The following is a 25897-nucleotide window of genomic DNA, read 5'->3' on the forward strand; positions in this document are numbered from 1 at the left end:
TTGCCAGAAACTATAGTCAAGACTGCATAAGAAAATTCCAGACAGCTCACATTGCTGTTGACGGCTTTCATCTGCGGAGTGCCAATGGCTGCAGGCAAAAACAGTATCCTTTTACAGAGCTGTGACAGCACTGAGGCATTGCCATAGATATGTTTACCAAGTCGTATTATGCTGTTGATTGAGGTAGGCCTGAGAAGCTGCTGCACCCAGACCACTGCAACTGTTAGGGATCAACTTGTGCCAGCTCAACTATAGCAGCAGTTGGACTCGGGAGTTACTGTCCCAAGTGTTGGCTGCTGTTAACATCACAACACAAACAGCTGTGTTTGGAGTGATTCCTTGTCATGGAAACATGGGCGGCTGATGAGTGGCATCACATTGTGTTCATTGATGAATCATGGTTCTGCATTGCCCCAGATGACCCTTGTCGGCAAGTATGGCAGCAACTTGGGGAGAGGTCCCATTTGTACAGTGTTTTGGAGAGGCACAACAATGTTAATTGTGGTGGAAAGTTGTGGTGAGAAATCAAGTGTGACTTATGTCATGGTTGGTGGTGCTGTGAGGAAACTCTAATCCTCTCATGTCGCCTTCGGGAGGACGACGGTCCAATCCCGCGTCCGGCCATCATGATTCAGGTTTTACATGATTCCCTAAATCGCTCCAGGCAAATGGCAGGATGGTTCCTTTGAAAGGGCATGGCCGACTTCCTTCCCCTACCTTCCCTAATCCAATGAGACTGATGACTTCGCTGTCTGGTCTCCTTCCCCAAAACAACCCGACCCAACCCATCTCTCATGTATCAGTATCAAGGTGGAATTTTTCAAAAGGACAATGCTCACCCACCTATGGCACATTCCTGTATGAACTGTGTGCACAATGTTAAGGTACTTTTGTGGTCAGTGATATCCCCAGATCTGTCACCAATAGAACATGTGTGGGATGAGCTTGGATGTCAGCTCTGTTATAGTTCCATTATCCAAGATATCAAGGATCATTTACAACAGTTGTGGCACACCTTTCCTCAGGAGAGGATACAACAGCTTTGTGACACCCTTTGCAACCCATTCGTTGCACATATTCAAGCCAGAGGGGTGCAACATCATACTGATAAGTGGGCTCATATTGCTAAGCTCTTTGCAAATTTGACTAGATTTTCTTATTGCTGAAACAACCCTCTGATCCCATGATGTTTCATTTTTTTCCCTTCTCTCCTTCTTGGTGCTGCACTACTTCTTGTTGATCAATGTAGATAGCAACAGACTTATTGGGTAAAAGTCATTATCACTATCATCTTGGAAGTGTTTTACTCCTAAAAGGACTGTTGCAGTCTGTCTCTTCATGGTATATCCCAGAACTTTCGTGCCATTTGGTCGCTGGGTTAGAACTGTGTTGGATTCCTGTGTTGTGCGCCTAGTTGGTGTATTGTAGCTGTTGTCCCTATACTCGTGCATGTTCTTCAATTTCTATAACTTACTACATAATGTGGCAGTCGCATGTTGGACTAAATATTGCACACTTGTTTTTATAATGCTTCATGGTACATGTGTTAAAAGTTGGTACCTTATATGCCAGGGGGGACCAAAACTGCCCAGAGCCAGTATAAATTGTGATTTATTGTGACATTTTCCTCATTTATTACTGTTGTGACAGTGCCACGACATTTAACAGTGCCGCCACGACAGTACGCGCAAACGGCGATAGAGGCGCTCCGCAAATCGGCTGAGCGCGGGAGCGCCACCTAGCTACGAATGGCGCCGGCCGCATGTCACGGCATGGCAGTCGAATACGAGAGACTGAGTTGTAATCATGTGATCAGCTATTGTTTCTAAGAGAGAGTGTTGAATATCCACGCAATTATTGGTGATTAAAGGTTATAATACTTTTTGGCGACGAGGATGGGATATTTTCACTGTGTTATGGATTTGCGTGTTCGTGACGGGGCAGACATGGAACAGCTTATGCAAGCGCTCATTGAACAACAAACACAGCTGACGGCTACTATTCAGGCTCAACGAACACAGCTGACGGCTGCGATTCAGGCGTTGTCGATGTTGCTTACTCATCGTCTGTCTTCCTCTTCTCCGTCTCCATTCCCTCCTTACGACGAGGCCGCTGAAGACTGGGAGGATTATGAGAAGCGTTTGCGGCAACACTTCTTGGCTTTCGGCGTTGTCGACGCTCCTATGCGTAACTCGTTATTTCTATCTTGGATTTCCCCTCGGCTCTATCAGCTGCTATCTCAGTTAGCCCCTCTGCAGGAACCTGCCTCCCTGTCCTTCCAAGAAATGTGTGACTTATTGTCTGACTACTATCAAAAAAAACACCCACGTCGTTGCCGCCCGTGTGGCGTTCTACCAGTGTCGTAAACAGCCCCATCAATCTTACCGGGCTTGGGCGGCGGAACTACACGGTCTGAGTAGGAAATGTCAGTCTGTCACGGACACACATCACGAGTCTTATGCTGATTCAGTGGTTAGGGATGCTATTCTATGGCTTTCTCCTGATAAAGAAGTTCGGCAATGTGCCCTACAACTGCCAAACCCGTCGTTGTCGGAAGTTCTAAGCATCACTCAATCCTTTGAAGTGTCTCACGCTGCTGGCGCGCAAATAGACGCGTGGTGTGATGTAGGCGCTGTACAGTCAACTCTCGACACGGACAATTTGCCTGTTTCACAGGAGAACGACGATGTGGCGGCAGTTCACTCGCGTCAACAACGTCGCGTTGGGCCGCAGCGCTCTCAGTGAAACCAGCAACCACAGAAGCCGGTTCGTTCCGCAATTCCTTCTTGCCCCCGCTGTTTCGTACAGCACGACAGGACAGCGTGTCCAAAATGTTGGGCCACAGGTAATTCATGTAGGAAAAAAGGCCACATTGCTTCTGTGTGTCAGTCCCCTAAAGTTCCTGTCGACGAGGACGAGGCGTCGGACATGGATGTTCACTGTGTGCTTTCTCAAACAAATAAGTTGTTTGTTACTGTTGGTGTTCTGGATAAAGACATCCGCATGCAAGTGGACACTGGCTCTGCAGTAACTCTCATTAATTCTCACACGTATTTGGCATTGGGCTCCCCTCCTTTGTCTCCAGTTACGCGAAATCTGGGGACTTATAATAAACAGAAAATTCCTATCATGGGCCAGTTTGATGCTTCCACTGTCTACAAGTCTGTTGTTTGGCCCCTCACGTTTTATGTGGTGGATCATGCGGGCACTGAAAACCTGTTCGGTTATGATGCTTTCCAGCTGTTCGGGTTCTCCATTGATGATGATGTGCACCTCATATCTGAGGATATTCCGTATCAACAGCTGGATGGATTGTGTTCCGAATTTTCGTCCGTGTTCTCTGCTGGTTTGGGTTGTGCCAAGGATTTTGAAGCCCACATTACTCTTAAACCTACGGCTCGCCCTAAGTTTTTCCGGGCACGCCCTATTCCGGTGGCGTTGTGTGCACCTGTCAAGGCTGAGCTAGACAGGTTAACAGCTTCAGGGATTCTCCTTCCGATTACCTCCAGCGAATGGGCATCGCCGATTGTGGTGGTTTCTAAACCAAACGGGAGTCTGCGATTGTGTGGTGACTTTAAAGCCACTGTCAACGCTCAGAGCCTCATTGACACTTATCCTCTTCCCCGTCCTCAGGAGTTGTTTACCAAGCTTGCTGGGGGCCAGTTCTTTTCCAAACTTGACTTATCGGAGGCGTACCATCAGTTGCCGTTGGACGCTACTTCCAAGGAATTTCTCGTTATCATCACTCCTTGTGGGTTGTATCAGTACCAGCGGTTACCATTTGGCGTCGCTAGCGCACCGGCCATTTTTCAGTGGTTTTTGGAACAGCTCATGGCTTCCGTTCCCGGCTGCATAAACTATCTGGATGACATTGTTGTCAAGGGGGCCTCCACTGAGGAGCACCTTCGTAATTTGCGTTCACTGTTTCGGGTTTTGCATTTGGCTGGGTTGAGGTGCAATCTGGACAAGTCACAGTTCTTCCAACCCTCCATTGCGTATCTTGGTTTCCACTTGTCCCGTGAGGGTATACGTCCTCTACGTCAGTACGTTGCGGCCATTAATGCTTTACCCCGGCCGTCTACGGTCAGAGAACTTCAGACGTTTCTAGGCAAGATTGCATATCACAAATTCATTCCATCCGCAGCGGCGGTCGCTTATCCTCTGCATCAGCTGTTACTCAAAAACTTCCCCTTCTGTTGGTCCGACGGGTGTGAGCAGGCTTTTGTCCACCTGAAGACTCATTTGCAGTCGGCGCCTTGTCTTGCCACATTCCGTCCGGGTCAGCACTTGGTTCTGGCGACTGACGCGTCACAGTATGGCCTAGGGGCTGTTCTCACCCATCGGTATGAGGATGGGTCGGAACGACCCATCGCCTACGCTTCCAAGACCCTCAACGAGGCGCAACGGCCTTACTCTCAAATCGAAAACGAGGCGCTCGCTATCATTTATGCTCTAAAAAATTTCAGCGTTTTTTTGTATGGTTCTAAGTTTCACCTCATCACCGACCACAAACTGCTGGTCTCTCTGTTCAGCCCATCGGCGTCGCTTCCGGATAAGGCAGCTCACCGCCTGCAACGTTGGGCCTTAGACTTGTCTCGTTTTCATTATGAGATTCACTATCACTCCATGGCCTAGCACGCCAGCGCTGACGCATTGTCGCCATTGCCGATGGGCCCCGCCCCGGTTTTCGATCGTTCGCAGGTCACGTCGGCTGCTGCGCGGGACCCAGTCCTGCGTCGGGTGATCGGTTTTGTTCAATGAGGTTGGCCGGACAGGACCAAGGGCCGGGCATCGGATCCCCTTCGCAACTACCATGCCTTGCGCTTTCGTCTGTCTGTTCGTGATGGTGTTGTTCTTCTGGCCACGGATGGCGCATCTCCACGGGTCGTTGTGCCAGCCTCTCTTCGCAAAGATGTTCTCGAACTGTTGCACGAAGGCCATTGGGGTATTGCTAGGACTAAGACCCTGGCCCGCAGGCACGTTTATTGGCCCGGTATTGATTCGGACATCGCCCATATGGTTGCTGCGTGTGGTCAGTGTGCTCAACAACTGGCTGCACCTCGTACAATGCCCTCTCCGTGGCCTGATCCAGCTCAGCCATGGGAACAGGTGCACGCAGACTTTGCCGGCCCCTTCCTCGGGACTTATTGGCTACTGTTGATTGACGCCTTCTCGAAGTTTCCGTTTGTTGTTAGATGTCCGTCACCCGCCACTGCGGCGACGACACTGGCTTTGTCCAAAATCTTTGCGCTAGAAGGTCTTCCATCCACGATCGTCACGGACAATGGCCCTCAGTTCTCTTCCCAGGCCTTCCGTGATTTTTGTACTGGACAAGGGATTCATCATCTTACAGCACCTCCCTTCCATCCGCAATCGAATGGGGAGGTTGAGCGCCTTGTCCGCACTTTCAAATGCCAGATGAAAAAATTCCTTAGTGATTTTTCCACAGATGACGCTCTGCTGCAATTTCTGAGTTCTTATCGCTTCACGCCTCTGGGTGATGGCAGCCCTGCTGAACTCTTGCATGGCCACCAACCGCGCACTCTACTGCACCTGCTTCACACTGTCAGGCCTTGCGCTGTGTCCCCTCATGCGGGAAAATACTCAGTGGGCGCCGGTGCCACCGCCCCATCCTTCGCCTCCACCAGCCCGAGAAGCCAGTCCTGTCGCTGCTGCCGATCTACCGTACGTGTTGATGCAGCCGACATCGCTACCGCTTCCGAGTATGCCGGAACCGGCCCCAGCCGCGACGCCACCTTCTCCGGGACCCATCTCGCTGGAGCACATTCCCAGGTCCATGACACCTATGGATGCTGCTCCGGAGTTTTCACCCATCATCTCATCCAGGAGGCACGTTCCACGCACGAGCTTCCGTCCTGGACATTTTCGACCATACTCTCGTGTCTCTCCTGGGGATCTCCTCGGGGCCTCACAAGAGGCCATGGATGTCTCCGCGCTGTCTGTGTCTCCAAGGAAGTGAGTGTTTCTTTTTTTTCCAAGGGGGGGGGGGGGGGGGAGTGTTGTGACAGTGCCACGACATTTAACAGTGCCGCTACGACAGTACGCGCAAACGGCGATAGAGGCACTCCGCAAATCGGCTGAGCGCGGGAGCGCCACCTAGCTACGAACGGCGCCGGCCGCATGTCACGGCACGGCAGTCGAATACAAGAGTCTGTGTTGTAATCATGTGATGAGCTATTGTTCCTAAGAGAGAGTGTTGAATATCCACGCAATTATTGGTGTTTAAAGGTTATAACAATTACCTTTAAAATTGGGGGTATATGCCGGGTGCAATGTGTTCTCGTGTTAACAAGTGTCAATAAAACTGTGTGACCAAAGTTGAATTGTCTTAGTATCGTAGTATAGATTTATATTTTTAATCAGAACTAAGCCGGATTTTTGTATCAAATAATAACAATTCTTAATATGTATCTGTGACTAGTGTTTTTGTTTGACTGGTAGTACTGCTGTATAGTGAAACACATATTTTATTATTCAGTGGTTTAGGTTGCTTTTAGTATATTCTTATCAACAACTGATATTTATTTATTTATCAACAAGTTATATTTATTATTATTTCACTTTTTTAAATGTGTGTCAGATCAACACACAAGTAGGATGGAACATCACACATTTCTTATGAAAATCTTACCTTGTTGCGTGTGATGTTGAGTCAGGAAAGTTCCCCTTAAAATTCAGCAGATTCCCTAGCTGTGGATAACTGACATCAAATGCTCAAAGAAATAAAACAAAAATTGGAGCAAATTCCTACGAAGCTCCACCTGTTTTTTGTACAAAGCAAATACATAGGCTTTCACCCCATTCATCCGTTACCTTCTAACCTGTACACTAATCACTGATTATTAATTTACAATATTCCACTACTAAGAAACAAGCATCCACGTCCACATTCAAAAGTCAAAGCACAGTACTTTGACTATATTACCATGTCGTAATATATAGTACAAGCTCATAATATATCACAAAGTTCAATGCTCTGGCTAAGACAAACTATTATAAACTCTCTTCAGTTTTAGTTTATATTTCATTTGTGTCGCAGTTCCTATTACTGCAGCTATCAACAATGATGCTGTAGTCTGGCAGCTGCATTGAAATGAACGTGCAAGATAAAGTTCAACAACATTGTCTATATGAAGGCTTTTAGAAAGTAAGTTCCAGTGCTTTCTGTTGTGCAGAGAAGTGGAGCAGTGGAGTGATTTTTGCATAGCTGCTAGTCTGGCAGTGTTGTGTAAAGATTATGGAACTGTTGTTTGCCCCACAACTGTAAATAAAAATGGCAGCTATCATCGAAAATTCTGCTGCCTGTGAGTTACATGCTGTACAAGTTGTAGAAAGGTTGGGTGAAACAAGTGGATGACAATTTTTTTTTTTGATGGATGAACTTTGAATGACAGAATCAGAGGAAATTGTCAGTTCATGTTTACAAAATTATCCGTCACTTCCCCTCAGGTAGAGCTGCTGTCCACAAAATGAATACCTTGGTAGCCACTATAACATTTCTGGTGCAGGAGAAGACTAAGTCCTTAAATCATGTTGTGATGTGGGCTGTAACATATATATGTCAATGTGGAGGGGGAATCGGATGGATTGGGGCCACAGTAGTCACCATGTAAGCTTTCAGAGTGCCACCAAACATTTTTTGCATGAAGACTGATGACAACTGTTTTTCCTGCCAGCATTGGATTGCTGTTAATTGATTTTATGAAAAGTAAAGTCTGAAATTTATGTGAGAACATAAACAAGTTTAGAATAGCCATCCAGAACAAAAGGTGCCAAATGTTGAGTTCTGGCATAGTTTCTATGCACAAAAAGTTAGGTCACATAGTGCAGCATGCACACCAAAGCTGCTGAATAGTTTTAACAGTTAATTCTTTGATTGTTCTCTGTGTGACCTTGATTTGATGCTCAGTGGCTTTCACCTTTTTCTGAAGATGAAACTATGGCTAGGCTCACAGCAGTGTGAAGATAATGAAAAGTTCAGCTTAGATCACAGACAGCAGAATCCTGCAACAAAGGCATAAAAAGCTCAGTTTGTCAATATGACAAGTGGCTGAATGTAGGAAGCAGTTGTGCAGAGAAATAAATGATGATTTTAACTTGGAATTGTATATTATAGTCATTGTACATTTGGATAAAGTCATTGAATTGACATATGCCTGTGAGAACCTATGTAATCGATGAGTAGCTCAACATTTTGATGGATGGAAATGTGCAAAGAAAATATCCACTAAGATTAGTAGAGCAAAGTGTTATCTCCCAACTGCAACTCTAGTGCCCACTTGCCGAGTTCTGACAAACTGGTGTCTGGGGGAAGAATCTAGACGGCGCATGTGGTGAAACAGACACGTGAGGTCACAGCTATCATGTTGTAGAACATGCTGTACAACAGGATATTGTGTGTTGCCGGTATACAACCTCTGCCTATGCCCATTCATCCTAACTGATAACTTGTTGGTAGTCATGCTGATATAAAGGGCCAATTAATGCTTACATAAGAGCTGGTATACAACATGTTGTTTCACGGGTGGGTCTCCTTTTGATAGTTGGTTTTGCCATTTACAGGGCTAGTATAGGTGGTGATGGAAGGATGCATAGGGTAAGTCTTGCAGTGGAACGGTGACAAGGGTAGGAGCCATAGGAGGAGGGGGGGGGGGACACCATATCTTAAAATCTTCTTAGCCCCCCCCCCCCATTGTTTAATCACTAAGCTACAATGCACAGGTAGATTAACACAATGTATCAAAAGTGCTTACTGCACTTCAACTGCCATAAACCAGAGGCTTGTGCTTGAGCAGAAGTTTTCATATGCTATAGGTACTGTACAGCAAACTGTACTATCTTCTTGGCACAGTAATAGGAACTGTAACTGTCATAAGAATATGTGCAATAGGAATCCAACACACATCTGTCAAATGTGCCCAGTGAAATGATCTTGCTGGTCATGCCGTGCCATGAAGTTTACTAATACGTCAGCTTAAGCTTCACAGCACTCTATGACATGTTTTAAGTACCATTTGTCATTATAAGTAGCAACAACAAAGCAACCTGGTTGTATGTTGCCACTTTTGCTTCTAATACGTCAGCTTAAGCTTCACAGCACTCTATGACATGTTTTAAGTACCATTTGTCATTATAAGTAGCAACAACAAAGCAACCTGGTTGTATGTTGCCACTTTTGCTTCTGAATCCAGGGTCAGTCACACCATAAACAGACATGTTTGAGTACGCATGTTGAGCATGCACATTATCAGAGGGCACTGAAGGAAGTGATGATGGTTCTTAGTGCCTGCAATAGTTTTAATGTGTTCCAATCTAATTTTTAACAACTCTTTGACAAATTTCACCTCATCTTTCAAAACGTAAAATGATTGTATGTAAGAGATATTTTTCAGTGTCCAGGTAAATAACTGAATAAATGTTAGAATGTGGCCTTCTGCAGGATGCTGCAGACTAGCTCATGATGCCAAGCGCTTAATGGTAGCACCAGTAACATCATGTACAGTTTTACCACAACTCGTTGCGAAAAAATTCCATTATGCGTCAATGTGAAAATCATGGTAATGCATGGATAAATTTTTGAAATTTTTACAGTTCATTATTCATGTGTTCTGCAAGTTTTGCCTTACCTGGGCACTTTTTACATCTGTGAGTCATGCTCTGATAGGAACTGATGTCACACAGCTATAGTTTCATTACATCTTCGTAATTCAGAACAGAATCCTTTTAGTAGCAATCATCAGTTTAGCATTTTGATGGGTCTCGCATAGACATACATTGTTTGCCCCCTTGTACTTACACATACAATCTGTTTTGACTGAAGATTGAAAAAACAAGATGATAAACCCACTTTGGTGTTAGGGTACTTTTTCTTGAATTCTAAATATTTAAGAAATGTTACATAGTTAGACACATTTTTGCATCTACACATGTATATTTTCCATTGTTACTCTAATATAGTCTTTCTTGCTGGGTGTTATTCTGCTGTAGTCATCATTTTTGTATAACTATGATACTTGCGCCTTTATTTCTGAACTCAGTTGCTTGCCCTGAGCGTGTTGAAGTTCTAGAAGCACTTCTTGGGTTGCTTTGATTTTCTTGGCTTGCCTTACTATTTGTCAAGAAACATTGAATTCCTTTGCAGTATGCTCGCTAGATCAACTGGAACGTGCAAGGGTAAGAATAGCTACCTTTTTATGACCTGCGGATAACACACACTTTCCTTTCAAATAATGCACAACTTTAGAGCACGATTTCTGTTTCTTTGGAGCAGATAATTCTTCCTCTACCACCATTAGTGTCCCTGCCATTTTGTGTTTAGTTTCCATTTCAGCTTCTTGTAGTTTTCTACTACCACGCTGGGTCTGTCTCTTTTACCAAATCTCTGTGTCTTCATGGGAGACTAAACAAGAGGTAAAGTATTTAATTGCTCGGCCACTGTGGCTGAAGGTGTCTGATACTCTTTGTCACTATCATATACATTATCAGAATGTCCTTCACTTTTTAGTAGTGTGACACACCTGGAACGTAACTTTTCATGTTAAGTCCTGTGCACTGATTCACTTTCAGTACTGTTTTTACATCATCAAAGGCTACACCTCACTGTCTTCTTATGGACCTGAAATGGGTCAAAACAACTTTTTTGTAGGAAAGAATACTTACCCGCAAGTACTTACATACAGTGATGGTAAATATTGATGTTCCCTGAAATTGTATTTCTTGCACCCACATGGCGATACCAAATCTCCATAGCAACAAATTTTGGTCTGATTTATCCAGAGGGTGTACAAAGCGAATACCATATTTAGGTACATATGTTGTTTTATGACATTTAGACTCTTGTTGTCTACCAATACTGCAATTTGTTGGAACAAAAGCACCACAGACACACTCTTCTGCCTCCATACTGCCCTTACCACAACAGCACTGTCCAGTCTGAAGTAGATTCTTGAAAACATAAGTAACCTGTGAAGCTTGCTTGTTTCTTCTGTTCTTCCTCTTTAAAAATGGCTCATACTGTTCCGGAACACTTTCATTGTTTAACATTCAGTTGCCAAATGGTTTCCAACACTTGCTGCAGCTTTATGTGAAACATGAACTGAATCTCTCAGATAAGGGAGACCAGATGTCATCATCATCATTATCTCTATTAATTGCTAAATCATATTAAACCAAATGGAACCAAATAAATATGTCAGTTTTCATTATACATAAATGCCTTGCAATAACATGTTGAAATTTTGAGACATACTACATTATCTTTTACACAGTGAATGAAACTTGGCTTGGATATCACTTGTCCCTTTTGTGCTACAACACTTTAAAAATACACATTTTTCCAGTGATTTTTCAATTTTTTATATTTTCCTGTACATGTAACTCTGTGTGTGTCAAAGATGTGAACACGATGTGTTGTGTGTGGTTTTAGCTCATATCAGGCTTACTACAAAAAGTATTATCCTCTTCCTGAGTGAATTATATTTGGCGTGGTTGGCAATATGTATCTTTTAACATGTTCGTTTTTATCACATTTTGACATAGTTTATTTTCCATCAGAAACATGTTGGTGTTTTGACACATTGAGTGTGTTCTCTAAGTGGATGTTACTAGGTGGTATAAATTTCACAGGAATGTGAGGAATAGTTCATAAGATATAAAGGCCGAAGTTTGCTCTGAAGATTGATTGCCAAATGTTGCCAAATGCCTGTTGCATTTTCTGGGTTGCACCACCTTCTTTTGCAAGCTATAATTCTGGAACTTATACTCAGGGGAATTTAATAATTTGTACATGAGCTTTCTACACATGATAGCATTGGTATGCTAAATTTCAGCCAAATCTGAGACTATGAGCTGGAACATATTCTCAATCTGGTTGAATTGACATGGAATGATCTCCCCCCCCCCCCCCCCCCCACCCTCCCTCTTTTTTCATGAGTTTCCTGACTTGTTTGATGCGGGCCACATGCAACCTATGTCCTCAGTTATTTGCTGGATGTATTCCAAGTCATTCCGAGATGTCCTGCCATCCTGTTCCTTCTTTTTGTCAGTGTTTTCCACATATTCCTTTCCTCTCAGACTCTGCACAGCACCTCCTCATTCCTTACTTTATCAGTCCACATAATTTGCAACATTTACCTGTAGCACCACATCTCAAATCCTTCAATTCTCTTCTGTTTCGGTCCCCCCCCCCCCTCCTCCCCCATCTTCATCCAGTAAGGCCTGCAATTCATTGTCTTTGAGCTTTTTCAGTGATTTCAAATGCTTGTCATTTCTCACGTCAAAATTACCACTTTTGAATTTTTTGAACCACTAGAAATACTGTTTTTTCCAAGAGCGTTTTCGCCGAAAGCTTTGACAAGCATTCGATGTGATTCTGCACAGTTTTCTTAAAGGCTAGCACCATCTACAGGGAAATTCGGGCTTCATACTTATACACCTGGTATACTGCAGGGCAATGATTGAGCACAATGTCTGTTGTTATTATTGTTATTATTACGTAAACATCAAATTCTTTAAAGAATCAAGTTCCTATGTATAAAATACCCTCAAACGTCTGATTGCTTTACAAATAAGTTAATATGCTAAATATTTGATAATAAGAGTGCACCTGAGAAAAAGTTTAGGAAAGATTTGAAACGGTTAAAGTTTGTTAGAAGATACTAAATGTTCTCATTACGAAACTCTAGATGAATAAAGTATTTGTGATTTGTGCTCTGTTTTAAACAAAAGCTAGTTTTTCAAGCTTCTCAATGTCTATATGACAACGTAACTCCAGAACTGTGTGTTCTACAATGATATAATTTTCCAGATACATTCAGTAGTAGAAGTGAATACTCTAAAAACTGTGTTCTGAATAGATAGTAAAGAAGTAATGAATTAAAATTTCATTCCTGATGCTGCAGTACGACTGCATGAATAGTGAAAATGAAGTAAGTGATAAACTTTTTTCTTCCATCATATTGTGCAGGTGTGTCTGTGAGAAAGAGTTTAACATAGCCATAACAAAGTCACAAAGGAGGTATGCAACCATGTTGAAAAATATATCTAGGTTGTAAACTGTTGAATAGGTCACTGAAGGAAAAATCGTTGACTTAATGCAAAATTACTTTATTAATCCATTATTATGCATTTCAGCATTTACTATAATCATATGTGTGTTGAAATAAAGCAAATCCCTTAACTATACATGAAATGAAATGAGTCACAAAACCAACATAGATGTGCAGTAAAAGCATTACGACCATAGCAAGAAACATACCCTGAAACTGTAAGCAACCAGCAGACTTAGTAGTTACATGTACCATTGCACACAATAGTTACATGTTGTAAAGGTAACAGACATGAGCAGCCTGATACAAGTTTACTGACCATCATATGAGGATACAAATTTTGAACACGGCCAATATTACAAGAATGGACATGGCACTCTACAGCGCAATTGCATGAAATTACATATGACTTACAAGCAGCATTAAACCAAGAAGAATAAAACAAAAAGTACAAGAACAGCAATAAAAATTTACAGTAGATGAGTTCAATGTAAAGAAAATTACATAGTAAAATACACAGCACTTTCCTCATCAGTATTGACGAGGGTACAAGGTTAGACAGCAGATGACATTGCATATGCAACTGTGACATTACATAGTGACTGAGTTGTAATTGGTGGTATATAATACCTAGAAAACTGACAATGGTAACAATAAAAATAAGCTTGGTTGCAGATGTCTAATGCAAAACAAATGTCATAAATAGTTACAATGAATTAAACACTTAGTGCCGACATGTATGCAGGATGAAATAGTCAAGTGTTGTAAAAGTTTGAGGTTATATGTAAAGTGGAGGTCAGTAAATGCTCTCATTCTCAAATACTGGATGAATATGGTTCAGATAATGGCATGCCGTTATTTAGGCTGCCTCAAGACAGAGTTTCTAACCGTATTACTTATCTTATTGTGTTAAACTTTAACATATTATTATTCAGCAAAGATGATACCAGTTTCATGTACATTGACTCAACTATGTGGTGGAAGATAAGGCCCAAGTCTTGCTGCAGTATTCCTCCACTTCTAAGTTTTCCACCTCCTCTTGTGTTATTTCCACCTGTGTCACCACTTCCACAATATTGTCAATTCGTCGACAGCCTCACTGGCCAGTGCATTTTTGAGCGATGATATGTCATAGTTTCCATCTTTAACTTTGGTTTCGCTCACGGGTTCAAAGTTAAAATGTCCACCTTCATTGTCTAAAAGAATTTTGCAAGACATTAAAAGTAATATGTTCAGAATCTCTTCCCATGCTTCGGCCAACTGTCTAATGACGTGTAACAAGTCAATTGCCTTCACACCGCTTACAAAGTTTTCATTGTTATCGATTGTTGTTATCAGCAAACTGAGACGATGATAGCAATACTTCTTCTTTAGCATTTCTAGGATGCCCTGGTTCATTGGTTGATAAAGAGGAGCCACATTTGGTGGTGAAAATCATGCTTTGATATCTCCATCTGTGAGTCTGTCAGTGGCAGGGTGCGAAGATGTGTTATCAGAAAGCAGCAGACCTTTTATTGGTAGATTGTTGTCTTTGAAATATTTCTCTACAGCTTATACAAATTCATTTTGGAATCAGGTTATAAAGATTTATGAATTCATCCATGTTTTCTATTGATGATTGTAATGTAGGGGCAGTGAGTCCTGATTTTCAGGTATTTCAAAGCTCCAGGTTTCCGTGATTTCCTTATTAATGTAAGCTTAAGCTTGTGGTTGCCAGGAATTATTGCAAGCCAATATAGTAACTCATTCATTACTTTTCTTGCATCCAGGTGCTGCACGTTTGTTTTTTGAAGCAAACATTTTTGTAGGGAGCATATTGAAATTTAAACTACTATCATTGTAATTTTACAATTGTTCACCAGAAATTCCCTCATTGCCAATTAACTTTGAAAGGCAGTCTTTGTACAGAGGCACAGCATCTGTGTCAGTGAATAGAACCTCTTCACTAACTGTAATCTGGCAAATGCAGAGTCTTTTTTTTTTTTTACCCCCTTTCGATACAACCATCCGTCACTGGCAGTAAATTCTGAATATTCTCCTCCCATTTTCTGCTGAAATTACAATGCTTTTTCCTGTGATATTGACCCAGTAACAGGCACCTTCTCCTTTTAAATGTTCATACCACAAAAATAAAGCTTCCTCAACTTCTTTATGCTTACCTTTCAACACTTGACACTCTTTCTTTTATTCCACTTCCACCAGCTTGGGAAGCACACCACTTTTCAATTTTTGCTCAATTTTTCTTCCAGTCTCTAACAGTAGTTTTTCTTACCTCTTAACTCCAAAACAGGAGTAAAATATTGTGAAGGGCTACCAAAGGTGGAATACAATACCTAGGTTCAAATCGATTTAGGTCGCAGCAGTTCAGAGAGGAAGAGGCTTGCATAGGATAGACTTGTATGAAAAGTTGCATTAACCCATCAACATGTGGAACAATTTGGTCTTGGTATGTCCTCCCATGGACATCAATAAATCTGATGGAGTATCATTTATTTCAGTTGCCTTGTCCCAAATTAAGTCTTTCATTGCTCTGTCAAATTCATCTTGCAGTATCACTTATCCCATTTAGTCTTCATCTACTTCCTCTTCCCTCCACAACAAGTAGATTTCTTTTTCCTTATACGGCCCTTCTATTTATTACTTCCAGATTTTAGTCTTTCCTTTTTTTGATTAGTACTGGCTTGCCATTTGAGCTCCTGGTATTCATATAGGTACTTTTCCTTTCTCCAAAGGTTTCTTTAATTTTCTTGTAGAGTGTCTATGTTTCCCATAGTTATGCCTGTTGCAGAGGGTTTTCGTTTCTTCCTCAACCATTTATGCTTTGCCATGTTGTACTCCTGGTCAACAAAATTTTTAAGCCTCTTTATTCCATCATGCCTGATTCTTTTGCTGTATTTGTGTATCTCCTCCTTTCGTCAGTTGAATTAAATATCTCATATGTGTTACATCAGTGTTTTCTACTGGTTTTTATCTTTTTGGTTATTTGATCCTACATTGCCTTAACTATTTCATCATTCAAAGCTATCCCTTTGTCTACCATTGTATACCTTTCCCTGTTCCAGTCAATCATCACGTAATGCTACCTTTGAAACACTCTAGAACCAGTGGTTCTTTCATCTTATCTATGTGATCTCCTAAATTTCCTATATTTTTGCAATTTCTTCAGTTTTGATCTGTAGTGGATAACCAATACCTAAATTATGGCTAGAATACATCAAAATCTGGTTTTGTGATCTCTGGCTTACCATTAATCTGTCTGAAACCTTCTGTCACATCCAACTCTTTCCCACTTAAGGAACCAACTCCCAGGATTCTTAAAACAAATGTTTGCAATGACTGAAGTTTGCTCTTTGCGAAATTCTAGCAAGTGGCTTCCCATTTCATTCCTATACCCAAGTCCGTGTTGTCCTATGACATACCTTTTCTGACTATTGTATTTGAATCCCCCCCATCACAATTGAATTGTCATTTCACCCAACCATGAGAATTTCTTTTATCTCATCATATATTCTTTCAATGTAATCATCATCTGTGGAGGTGGTAGCCATCTAAAATTGTGCTACGATGGTGGGTGTTGGCTGCGTGTCTGTCTTGTCTTTGATAATGTGTTCACTATGCTGTTCATAGAAGTTCACACACATTCTGTTTTTTTTTTAATTTATTTATGATTAGACGTATTCCTAGATTACCCTTGCTCAATTTTGTGTTGATAACTTCGTGCTCAAGGGCATCCACTATTCTGCTCCAAACATTACACTCCAACCCTGCTGAAGATCATTTTAACACATCCAATAATCATTTTGTGAGTGTTCGAAACTCTAGCATTGTGAAGCATTGATCCATCAAAAAACACCACTTTGTGGAAGAAAGTTGGCTGTCACAATGTATGAGAAACCAGATGTCAGATGGATATCTTAAACCTAAGAAAAAAACGTAAATCTTCTCAAAATTTCTCCCTTGCTCTACGGAGGCACAACAAAATATTATGGTGGCACCAAGAAGAAACTTCGAAAGTACTGACCACAATGAGTGAGCAAACTTGAGGTTTACTATAAAGAACAGACTGTGCTTCAGTCTGCATCTGCTACATAATTTATCACTCACCACAAGTGTACCTAGTGCAGTTGTGAATACGTGTTGTCTGTTGTGAACAACACAGTTATCTATGAGGAAATTATCTATCCTACTGAGTTTCCTGTAGTGTCACAGACACTGCTGCTGGAACACCCAAGAATGAGCACACATACAACACTTACATTTGATGCCAGTCAAACAGCTGTGGACACAGTGCTTCAACAAAAATTTGATGGCAAATGGCAGCCACTCACTTTCTTTTCAAAAAAACTTGACACAACAGTAGCAAAAATGGAGTGCTATTGACTGTAAGTTGTATGCTAGCTATTTAGCTATCAAGCATTTCCGAGCATTTGTTGAAGGGAAGGAGACACTTTTGCAATCCGTATGGATGACGAACTGCTAGCAGTTATCTTTCAGTAAGTCATGGACCTCAGTTCACAATGTCAGTGCAAGCAGGGCAAGCATATCGCACAGTTCACATCTGTTGCATGGCACATAGCAGGCTAAAACAATGTTGTAACAGATTTCCTTTTGGAAATGTGTCAGTTTAAGCTCTCCATCCACTGGGCAGAGGGGTGTCTGAGCAACAGGAATGATAATCTCTTATGGTGTCTTATACAGGAGCAGCGAGCAGCTTTGCTGTTCAGATATATGTTGGGTCCTAATGTGCCGGATGAAATTTGGTGCAATGTAACAAAGGGGAAGAAGTGGCCTTATATACAAGAGAAATATTGCCATGATGTTTTCAATGCACCGCATAATCTAGCTCATCCAGGAATCAAAGCCACAGCCAAGTTAGTCTCCAACAAAGTACAAAAAGCTAGTCGTATGTGGGCATGTGCATGCCTGATATGCCAATGCAACAAGATTGGCAGGCGTGTCTTAGCTTCGCTCATGCTCTTTCCAATCCCCTCATCAAGATTTTTGCATATACGTGTAGACATTGTGGGCCTGCTACCATACTCATCAAGACAATGGTGTTTACTCATGATCATTGAATGCTTCATCAGGTGGCCAGAAGTCGCCACAATCCATGAAATATCTGCCAAGTCATTTGTGAGAGTGATAGCTCACTCATGGTTCTCCAGGTTTGGCATTGAAATGTAACTTTTCTGCAAACTTCTTCTATTGTGCAGCTGCAACCACCTCTGCACTGTAAGCTATATCCCACCAGCAACGAGATGGCAGAGTGGTTACACCACATGCTCTAAACTGCCCTTCATCGTAGTCTGAAGCACTGCCTCTGGTTATGCCAAGCAGCTGTTGATTCCAGGAAAGGTAATAATGACAGCTTCCTTACAGCTGGCTGTCCCTGAGCTATTTACACAGTTTGCACAACTCAACACAAGAAAGAGGAACATCCAACCTACTAACCCAGTCAGACAAGGAGACCAGAGAGAGTTTGTGCACGAAAATTTACAGAAAACTGCAGAAGTGTAGCCCAGGGCTAATGTGGTGTGTCTACAACCGATTTTATTGTACTCTGGACCCTACAAGGTAATCTCAAGAAGAAGCCACAATTTTAAAATGGATAAGAATGGTAAAAAGGAAACAGTTTCAATAGAATGGCTCAAACCTGCGTTCACCTAAGAGTAAGCTCTCCGTACCTAGCCCACAACACTGTACTCGAATGTTTAGGCTGTCACATCTACAGATAGTGGACAACAAAAAGGGGGAACCCAGAATACAAGAGCTGCCAGTACCTGCACCAACCGTCTTCACAAGAGCTGCCAGTCACAGTGTCCTTAGTGCAAGTGTGAAAAAATTATCTGTTGTAGCCATTATGTCTGAAAAAAAAGTAATTAAAATGAATTTAAAATTTTTTGGAAATTAAAGATTTCAAATTGTTATAAGTTGAAAAATACTGACCAGAAAAACATAAAAAGTTTCCAGGAAATTGAATTCACATTGCTTTAGCAAAATTTTTATGCAGATGAGAATTTCTTTATGTAAAATCAACATGTACAATTAAAATAGAGGTTCCTATCAAGAATTATACTACCCCAATTTTTACAGATTGCAGCACCATCAAGGATGAAATGGTTAAAATATTTGCTTATCTTAGACCCACCTTTGTGTACAACATTCTAGGCTCATTGTAATTACAGCAGTCACTATCTATTTGGCGTGTCAGTTTTCCATCTCATTATGAAATCTGATTTCCGACATATCTAGATTTAGGGAATCATCAGTTTGATTGTATGCTTTTCTTTTTGTATTGAAAAGTCGGAAAGGCCAGTGTTCATTTGCACGGAACTTTCTAGTTAGGTACTATAGCCCTGTGATTACACTTTAATTATAAAAAATTGAATTATTCTCGTTGTCCAGCTTGTAATGTATTTTTAAGTCTTACCTTCATCTAGGAACCAGGTTTTCAATTGTAAGACATTTCCAGGGGCAGATGTGGACTCTGACCACAATCTATTGGTTATGAACTGTAGATTAAAACTGAAGAAACTGCAAAAAGGTGGGAATTTAAGGAGATGGGACCTGGATAAACTGACTAAACCAGAGGTTGTACAGAGTTTCAGGGAGGGCATAAGGGAATAAATGGCAGGAGTGGGGGAAAGAAATACAGTAGAAGAGGAATGGGTAGCTTTGAGGAATGAAGTAGTAGAGGCAGCAGAGGATCAAGTAGGTAAAAAGACGAGGGCTAGTAGAAATCCTTGGGTAACTGAAGAATTATTGAATTTAATTGATGAAAGGAGAAAATATAAAAATGCAGTAAATGAAGTAGGCAAAAAGGAATACAGACGTCTCAAAAATGAGATCTACAGGAAGAGCGAAATGGCTAAGCAGGGATGGCTAGAGGACAAATGGAAGGATGTAGAGGCTTAACTCACTAGGGGTAAGATAGATACTGCCTACAGGAAAATTAAAGAGACCTTTGGAGAAAAGAGAACCACTTGTATGAGTATCAAGAGCTCACATAGAAACCCAGTTCTAAGCAAAGAAGGGAAAGCAGAACGGTGGAAGGAGTATATAGAGGGTCTATACAAGGGCGATGTACTTGAGGACAATATTATGGAAATGGAAGAGGATGTAGATGAAGATGAAATGGGAGATATGATACTGCGTGAAGAGTTTGACAGAGCACTGAAAGACCTGAGCCGAAACAAGGCCCCGGGAGTAGACAACATTCCAATAGAACTACTGTCGGCCTTGGGAGAGCCAGTCCTGACAAAACTCTACCATCTGCTGAGCAAGATATATGAGACAGGCGAAATACCCTCAGACTTCAAGAAGAATATAATAATTTGTAGACTTAGAGAAAGCTTTTGACAATGTTGACTGGAATACTCTCTTTCAAATTCTAAAGGTGGCAGGGGTAAAATACAGGGAGCCTAAGGCTATTTACAATTTGTACAGAAACCAGATGGCAGTTATAAGAGTCAAGAGACATGAAAGGGAAGCAGTGGTTGGGAAGGGAGTGAGACAGGGTTGTAGCCTCTCCCCGATGTTATTCAATCTGTATATTGAGCAAGCAGTAAAGGAAACAAAAGAAAAATTTGGAGTAGGTATTAAAATTCACGGAGAAGAAATAAAAACTTTGAGGTTCGCAGATGACATTGTAATTCTGTCAGAGACAGCAAAGTACTTGGAAGAGCAGTTGAACGGAATGGTCAGTGTCTTAAAAGAAGGATATAAGATGAACATCAACAAAAGCAAAACGAGGATAATGGAATGTAGTCAAATTAAATCGGGTGATGCTGAGGGAATTAGATTAGGAAATGAGACACTTAAAGTAGTAAAGGAGTTTTGCTATTTGGGAGCAAAATAACTGATAATGGTCGAAGTAGAGAGGATATAAAATGTAGACTGGCAATGGCAAGGAAAGCGTTTCTGAAGAAGAGAAATTTGTTAACATTGAGTATAGATTTAATGGTCAGGAAGTCATTTCTGAAAGTATTTGTATGGAGTGTAGCCACGTATGGAAGTGAAACATGGACAATAAATAGTTTGGACAAGAAGAGAATAGAAGCTTTCGAAATGTGGTGCTACAGAAGAATGCTTAAGATTAGATGGGTAGATCACATAACTAATGAGGAGGTATTGAATAGAATTGGGGAGAGGAGGAGTTTGTGGCACAACTTGACAAAAAGAAGGAACCGGTTGGTAGGACATGTTTTGAGGCATCAAGGGATCACAAATTTAGCATTGGAGGGCAGCGTGGAGGGTAAAAATCGTAGAGGGAGACCAAGAGATGAATACACTAAGCAGATTCAGAAGGATGTAGGTTGCAGCAAGTACTGGGAGATGAAGAAGCTTGCACAGGATAGAGTAGCACGGAGAGCTGCATCAAACCAGTCTCAGGACTGAAGATCACAAAAACAACCACCACCTTCATCTGCTTTAGTTTTCATACTTTTTGGTGTTCAGCAATAAAAGGAAAAGCTAGATTGCTACTCGCTGTAAAGATGACACTAATGTGCGTCTTTTCTTTGTACTTGTCTGCAACTCAGTGTGTTATGTTTACTGCGAGTAGCAATCTATCTTTTCCTTATATTTTTGCTATCCAATGTGGTCTTTTCATTGTTTGTTTTTGGTGTTCAGGTTTTTTTAACAAAGTAGCTAAGTTTTATATTTAATTACAGTTTACAGCCACTGAGTACAGATTACCTCCCAGTGCCTTCTCACATTTGTTACTGTTTTAGTTTGTTCATATTCTGTTCTGCAATGTCCATTTACTCTTCTATTTCTATGGAGTCTGTTTTACTCTGAAACAGTTGAAATTCCAGGGCAGAATAATGACAGCATTATGATAAGGATGGATTTCTTCTGACCATATAGTGGATACATTGAGTCGCAAACAGACTCATCAAAAGTAAATGTTTGGCCAAAGGGCCTACTTCTGAATTAGACAACATACACACACATTAATGTAAACACAGCTTGCTTACATGTGGCCACTGTTTCTGGCTGCTGAGGCCACAGGCAGTGGTCGTATATGTGCGAGTTGTGTTTGTGTGAATATATATCTGTGTGTGTGTGTGTGTGTGTGTGTGTGTGTGTGTGTGTGTGTGTGTGTGTGTGTGTGTTGTCCGATTCAGAAGTGGGCGCTTTGGCCAAGATCTTACTTGTTTAGCAGTATTTTTGTTGTGCCTGTCTGTTACTCAACATCTCCACTGTATGGAAAGTAGCAATCTATCCGTCTCATAATATTGTCTCTATTTTACTTTCTTAACTTGCACAGTGGTTATAATTAAACTTTCACTACTTGAGTCAGCATAGGTGGAAAACTTTTTACTGCATGGGTGCACAGCTTTATAGGAATGATGTGCAGGATTTGCAGTGTTAATAATGTTATAAGCCAGAACTGGCACAATGACATAAGAGGACCAAGGACAGTGTGATGTACTTAGTCAACATGTGATCCCTGCTCTATTGGTGCACAGTGGAGCTCCACCTCATATTTTTAATCAGGTCACTTGCTTACACACAATTGAAGAAAACTGAATCCTTGGCTGATCATATCAAACTGTGTGGCCACCAAGATCACCAGATTTGAATCTGTGTGGTTTCTGGCTGTGGGATTACTTGAAGGAGAGTATTTATCAATGGGACAGTCACACACATTGGAGGTTGAAGATGACCATAATGAGAGACATATCCAACATCCCAACTGATCTGTTTTGGAGTGTGGTAGAGCAATCTGTACTGTGGTGCCAGGCTGTTGTGGATGCAGGTAGTCATTACATTGACCAACATTGGTAACCTGGAACGTAAACATGTTATGCAGTCTGATGTGGAAATTAACATGTGTTTCTTTCAAATGTTTACTCATTAGTTCTCTTTTGTGCGGCCATACAAATGTTTCTACATAGTCTCACTGTCTTACTATCACTTATGTCATGAGGGCCCTTTCAAGTAATGAATGTTTGGTGATAACCATCCTGTATTCCCTACTTTAATCTCTTTGAACCTAAGACAAGGTTTGAATTGCATTAAAGCCTCCTATTTATGTTATTTTATATCCTTTAGTTTGTTAGATCTTCGTAGGAATTGGAATACTGAATTGTATTCAAGATCCATTATAACGGGGTTTTACCCCTTGTGTCTTCAAAATATTTACACAAAAGAAAAAGTTTCTTCCTGAGACTCTTTGCTACTTCTTCTGCTTTGTCTCATTGGGTGAATGTGTGTAATGATAAACAGAGGCTGACTAACAACAAAAGGAGTTTAAAAGCTTCCTGTAGAGTTTCTTGTTATAAAAGAATCTATAACTTTAGTTATTGTGTGCAGAGTGATTATAATCAAAGTTAAACTTTCTAAAACACTGTATAAATAAAACCACTGGTCAGAATGATATCAAATTGCAACAGAATATTATTGGAGAAGGGGGAAAACGTATGGCAGTAGAAAATAAAGTGTGAAAATTGATCAATAGGTGGCGTTATATGCGTCGGAATATGTAAATAAAAACACCTGCCCCCTTGAAGTTGGTATAAACATGCCGGGTGCACGGCTTTTCCTCCTTTCACATCTGTGTTTTCACCATGACTGTCTCAATGCAGGATCGTGCTCTGCTTGTAAATCTGTATTACAAGAATGATGACTGTGCACACATTGCTGTGCAGAAATTCTGGTTTGAAAAAAGGCATTGGTCTGATGACTGCCATGGGTTGGGAGAAAATTATTCAAAAAAAGACAGATTCTTTTGGTGTGCAACCTGGTAGAGGGGGAAAAAGAATTGATTCAACATCAGTGGAAGTGGTGGCCAAAGCAATGCGGGAGGAGACAAGTGGTGGTGTGCAAACGTGTAGTGCACGGAGAATTGCCCGAACGTTGGACATACCCTTGAGCATGGTGCATAACATCCTATGAAACGTCCTTCTTTGTTATCCATTCAAAATTATCCATGTTCACAGTTTGCTTCCAGTTGACCTGACAGCAAGAGAGACCGTTGCTTTAGAATTTTTTGCTAGGATGGAAGTGGGCAATGATGGCCCACCTACACATACTGAAAATCCAGTTAAGCAGCTGTTGAAGTGCCATTTCGGAAATGCTAGAGTTATCAGTCGACATTTCTCTACAGATTAGCCTTCCAGATCACTTGATCTTAATCTGTGTGACTTCTGGTGGTGAATCTATCTGGAAGATGTTGTATTCAGTGTTCCAATTGCAAACTTAGCTGCATTGAATGCATGTATTGCAAAAACACATTCTGAACATGACCCCGGAAACACTTTGATCAGTTGTAGAACATGCTGTTTCTCGATTTCAACTTCTTGCAGAAAATGGTGGACAGCATATTGAACATGGTTTGCTTCAGTCACATGGAAATTAATAATCTGATTTGATTTTGCTTGATGATTCTTTTGTAGTTTTTGGCCTCAGGACAGTTAAAAACTGATGTGATTGATGCTTTTTATGCAGTTTTAGGCCTCAGAACCATTAAACACCGATTTTTCCCATCCGATGTGATATGATCTTGCTATGGCAGATTGGCTTACGTAACTAATATATCACACCTGTACACTCATGCACACTGAGTAGTACAGTTTGTTTAACATCAAACGTACACCTTAGCCATTGTTGTACGATTCATTTGTCATTTGCAGTCAACCACTATTAAATAATGATGCTTACAGTGCCATCTATTGCTTCATTTTGTAACTATTTATTTTTCTTCTGCCATACATTTTCCCTCTTCTCAAATAATATTCCGTTGCAATTTGATGTCATTCTGACCAGTGATTTTATTTCTCCAGTAGTTTGAAAGTTTAATTATAATCACCCTGTATATTAGTTCACTTTCCTGTTTTACGATCTAACATGTCTTAATTTTAAAAAATGTAGACTCATCTCTTTTTACAGTTGATGTTAAGTTCAAGGTGTGGATTTCCTGTAGAATATAAGACTACGAAATAAAATTTTATGTAAAATAATGGAAAGTCAGCCACTCACCTATAGCACAGTCAGTCTGGTTTAGGTGAGGGAGGGATTTCCTTTATTTTATATATTTTTCAATCCAGGAATTTCCATTATTGCTGCAAACAATAAACTTTTGTTATGTTTCAGTATGTATAATATTTTCTTCTTCTTCTTCCAGGTTCACTTTTAGAGTCCATTTTATCTACAGAAGCATGCAAAGATGGTATGCCCTCAATTCCTACCCTTTTGGCACATCCTTTTTTTAATGGTTTCACTTCAAATGGTCTTTCAAATACGTCAGCTGATGAACAAGCTTATCTAAAATTTTCATCTCATTTGAGAGAGGCCCTTAAGGATGCACGACAAAAGATGGAAGAGAGACTAAAAGAAGAACAGAAAATGGTAATTTCTGTAACAAAGTATCAGATTTAGCACATATATTTTTTCATCAAAAAATTAATCTTTTTGTGTGTATCTGCATTTTATATAGGTCAGGCAGCAGAAACGTTTGGTGAAAGTGCAAGAGTTACTGACAACAGAAGGTGATAAAAGAAACAGGAAGCAAAAACTGGTTTGTATATTTGCCAGCTTTGATGTCATATGGCTGTTTGTTATGTTAAGAGAGTTGTTCGCACGCACGTGCGCGTGCGCACACACACACACACACACACACACACACACACACACACACACACACACACACACACATATATATATATATCACCTGAAGCATTTTGCAGTGCAAATGTGCACCCTGAATTTTTCTAAGCGGCGCACACGACAGCAAACTTGACCAGTCTGGGCTGCGAAAAGTTTGGCTCATTAGAGGCTCTTCAATATTGTCAACCCTTTTTTCCTATAATCTATAGGCATGCTTC

General features: G+C 41.0%; 1 protein-coding gene across 3 annotated transcripts in view; it reads left to right on the top strand.

The window, feature by feature from the left end:
* Positions 1-25897, top strand: part of LOC126272673 (PX domain-containing protein kinase-like protein) — a 137399-nt gene that overhangs the window by 46134 nt on the left and 65368 nt on the right. For all 3 annotated transcript variants that reach the window (XM_049975690.1, XM_049975691.1, XM_049975692.1), the window contains exons 7-8: positions 25198-25421; positions 25510-25590. In XM_049975690.1, the coding sequence (XP_049831647.1) occupies positions 25198-25421; positions 25510-25590 (305 nt within the window). The remainder of the gene's footprint in view (positions 1-25197; positions 25422-25509; positions 25591-25897) is intronic.

Source organism: Schistocerca gregaria, chromosome 5, assembly GCF_023897955.1.
Source record: "Schistocerca gregaria isolate iqSchGreg1 chromosome 5, iqSchGreg1.2, whole genome shotgun sequence".
In the NCBI taxonomy this organism is placed as follows: domain Eukaryota; kingdom Metazoa; phylum Arthropoda; class Insecta; order Orthoptera; family Acrididae; genus Schistocerca; species Schistocerca gregaria.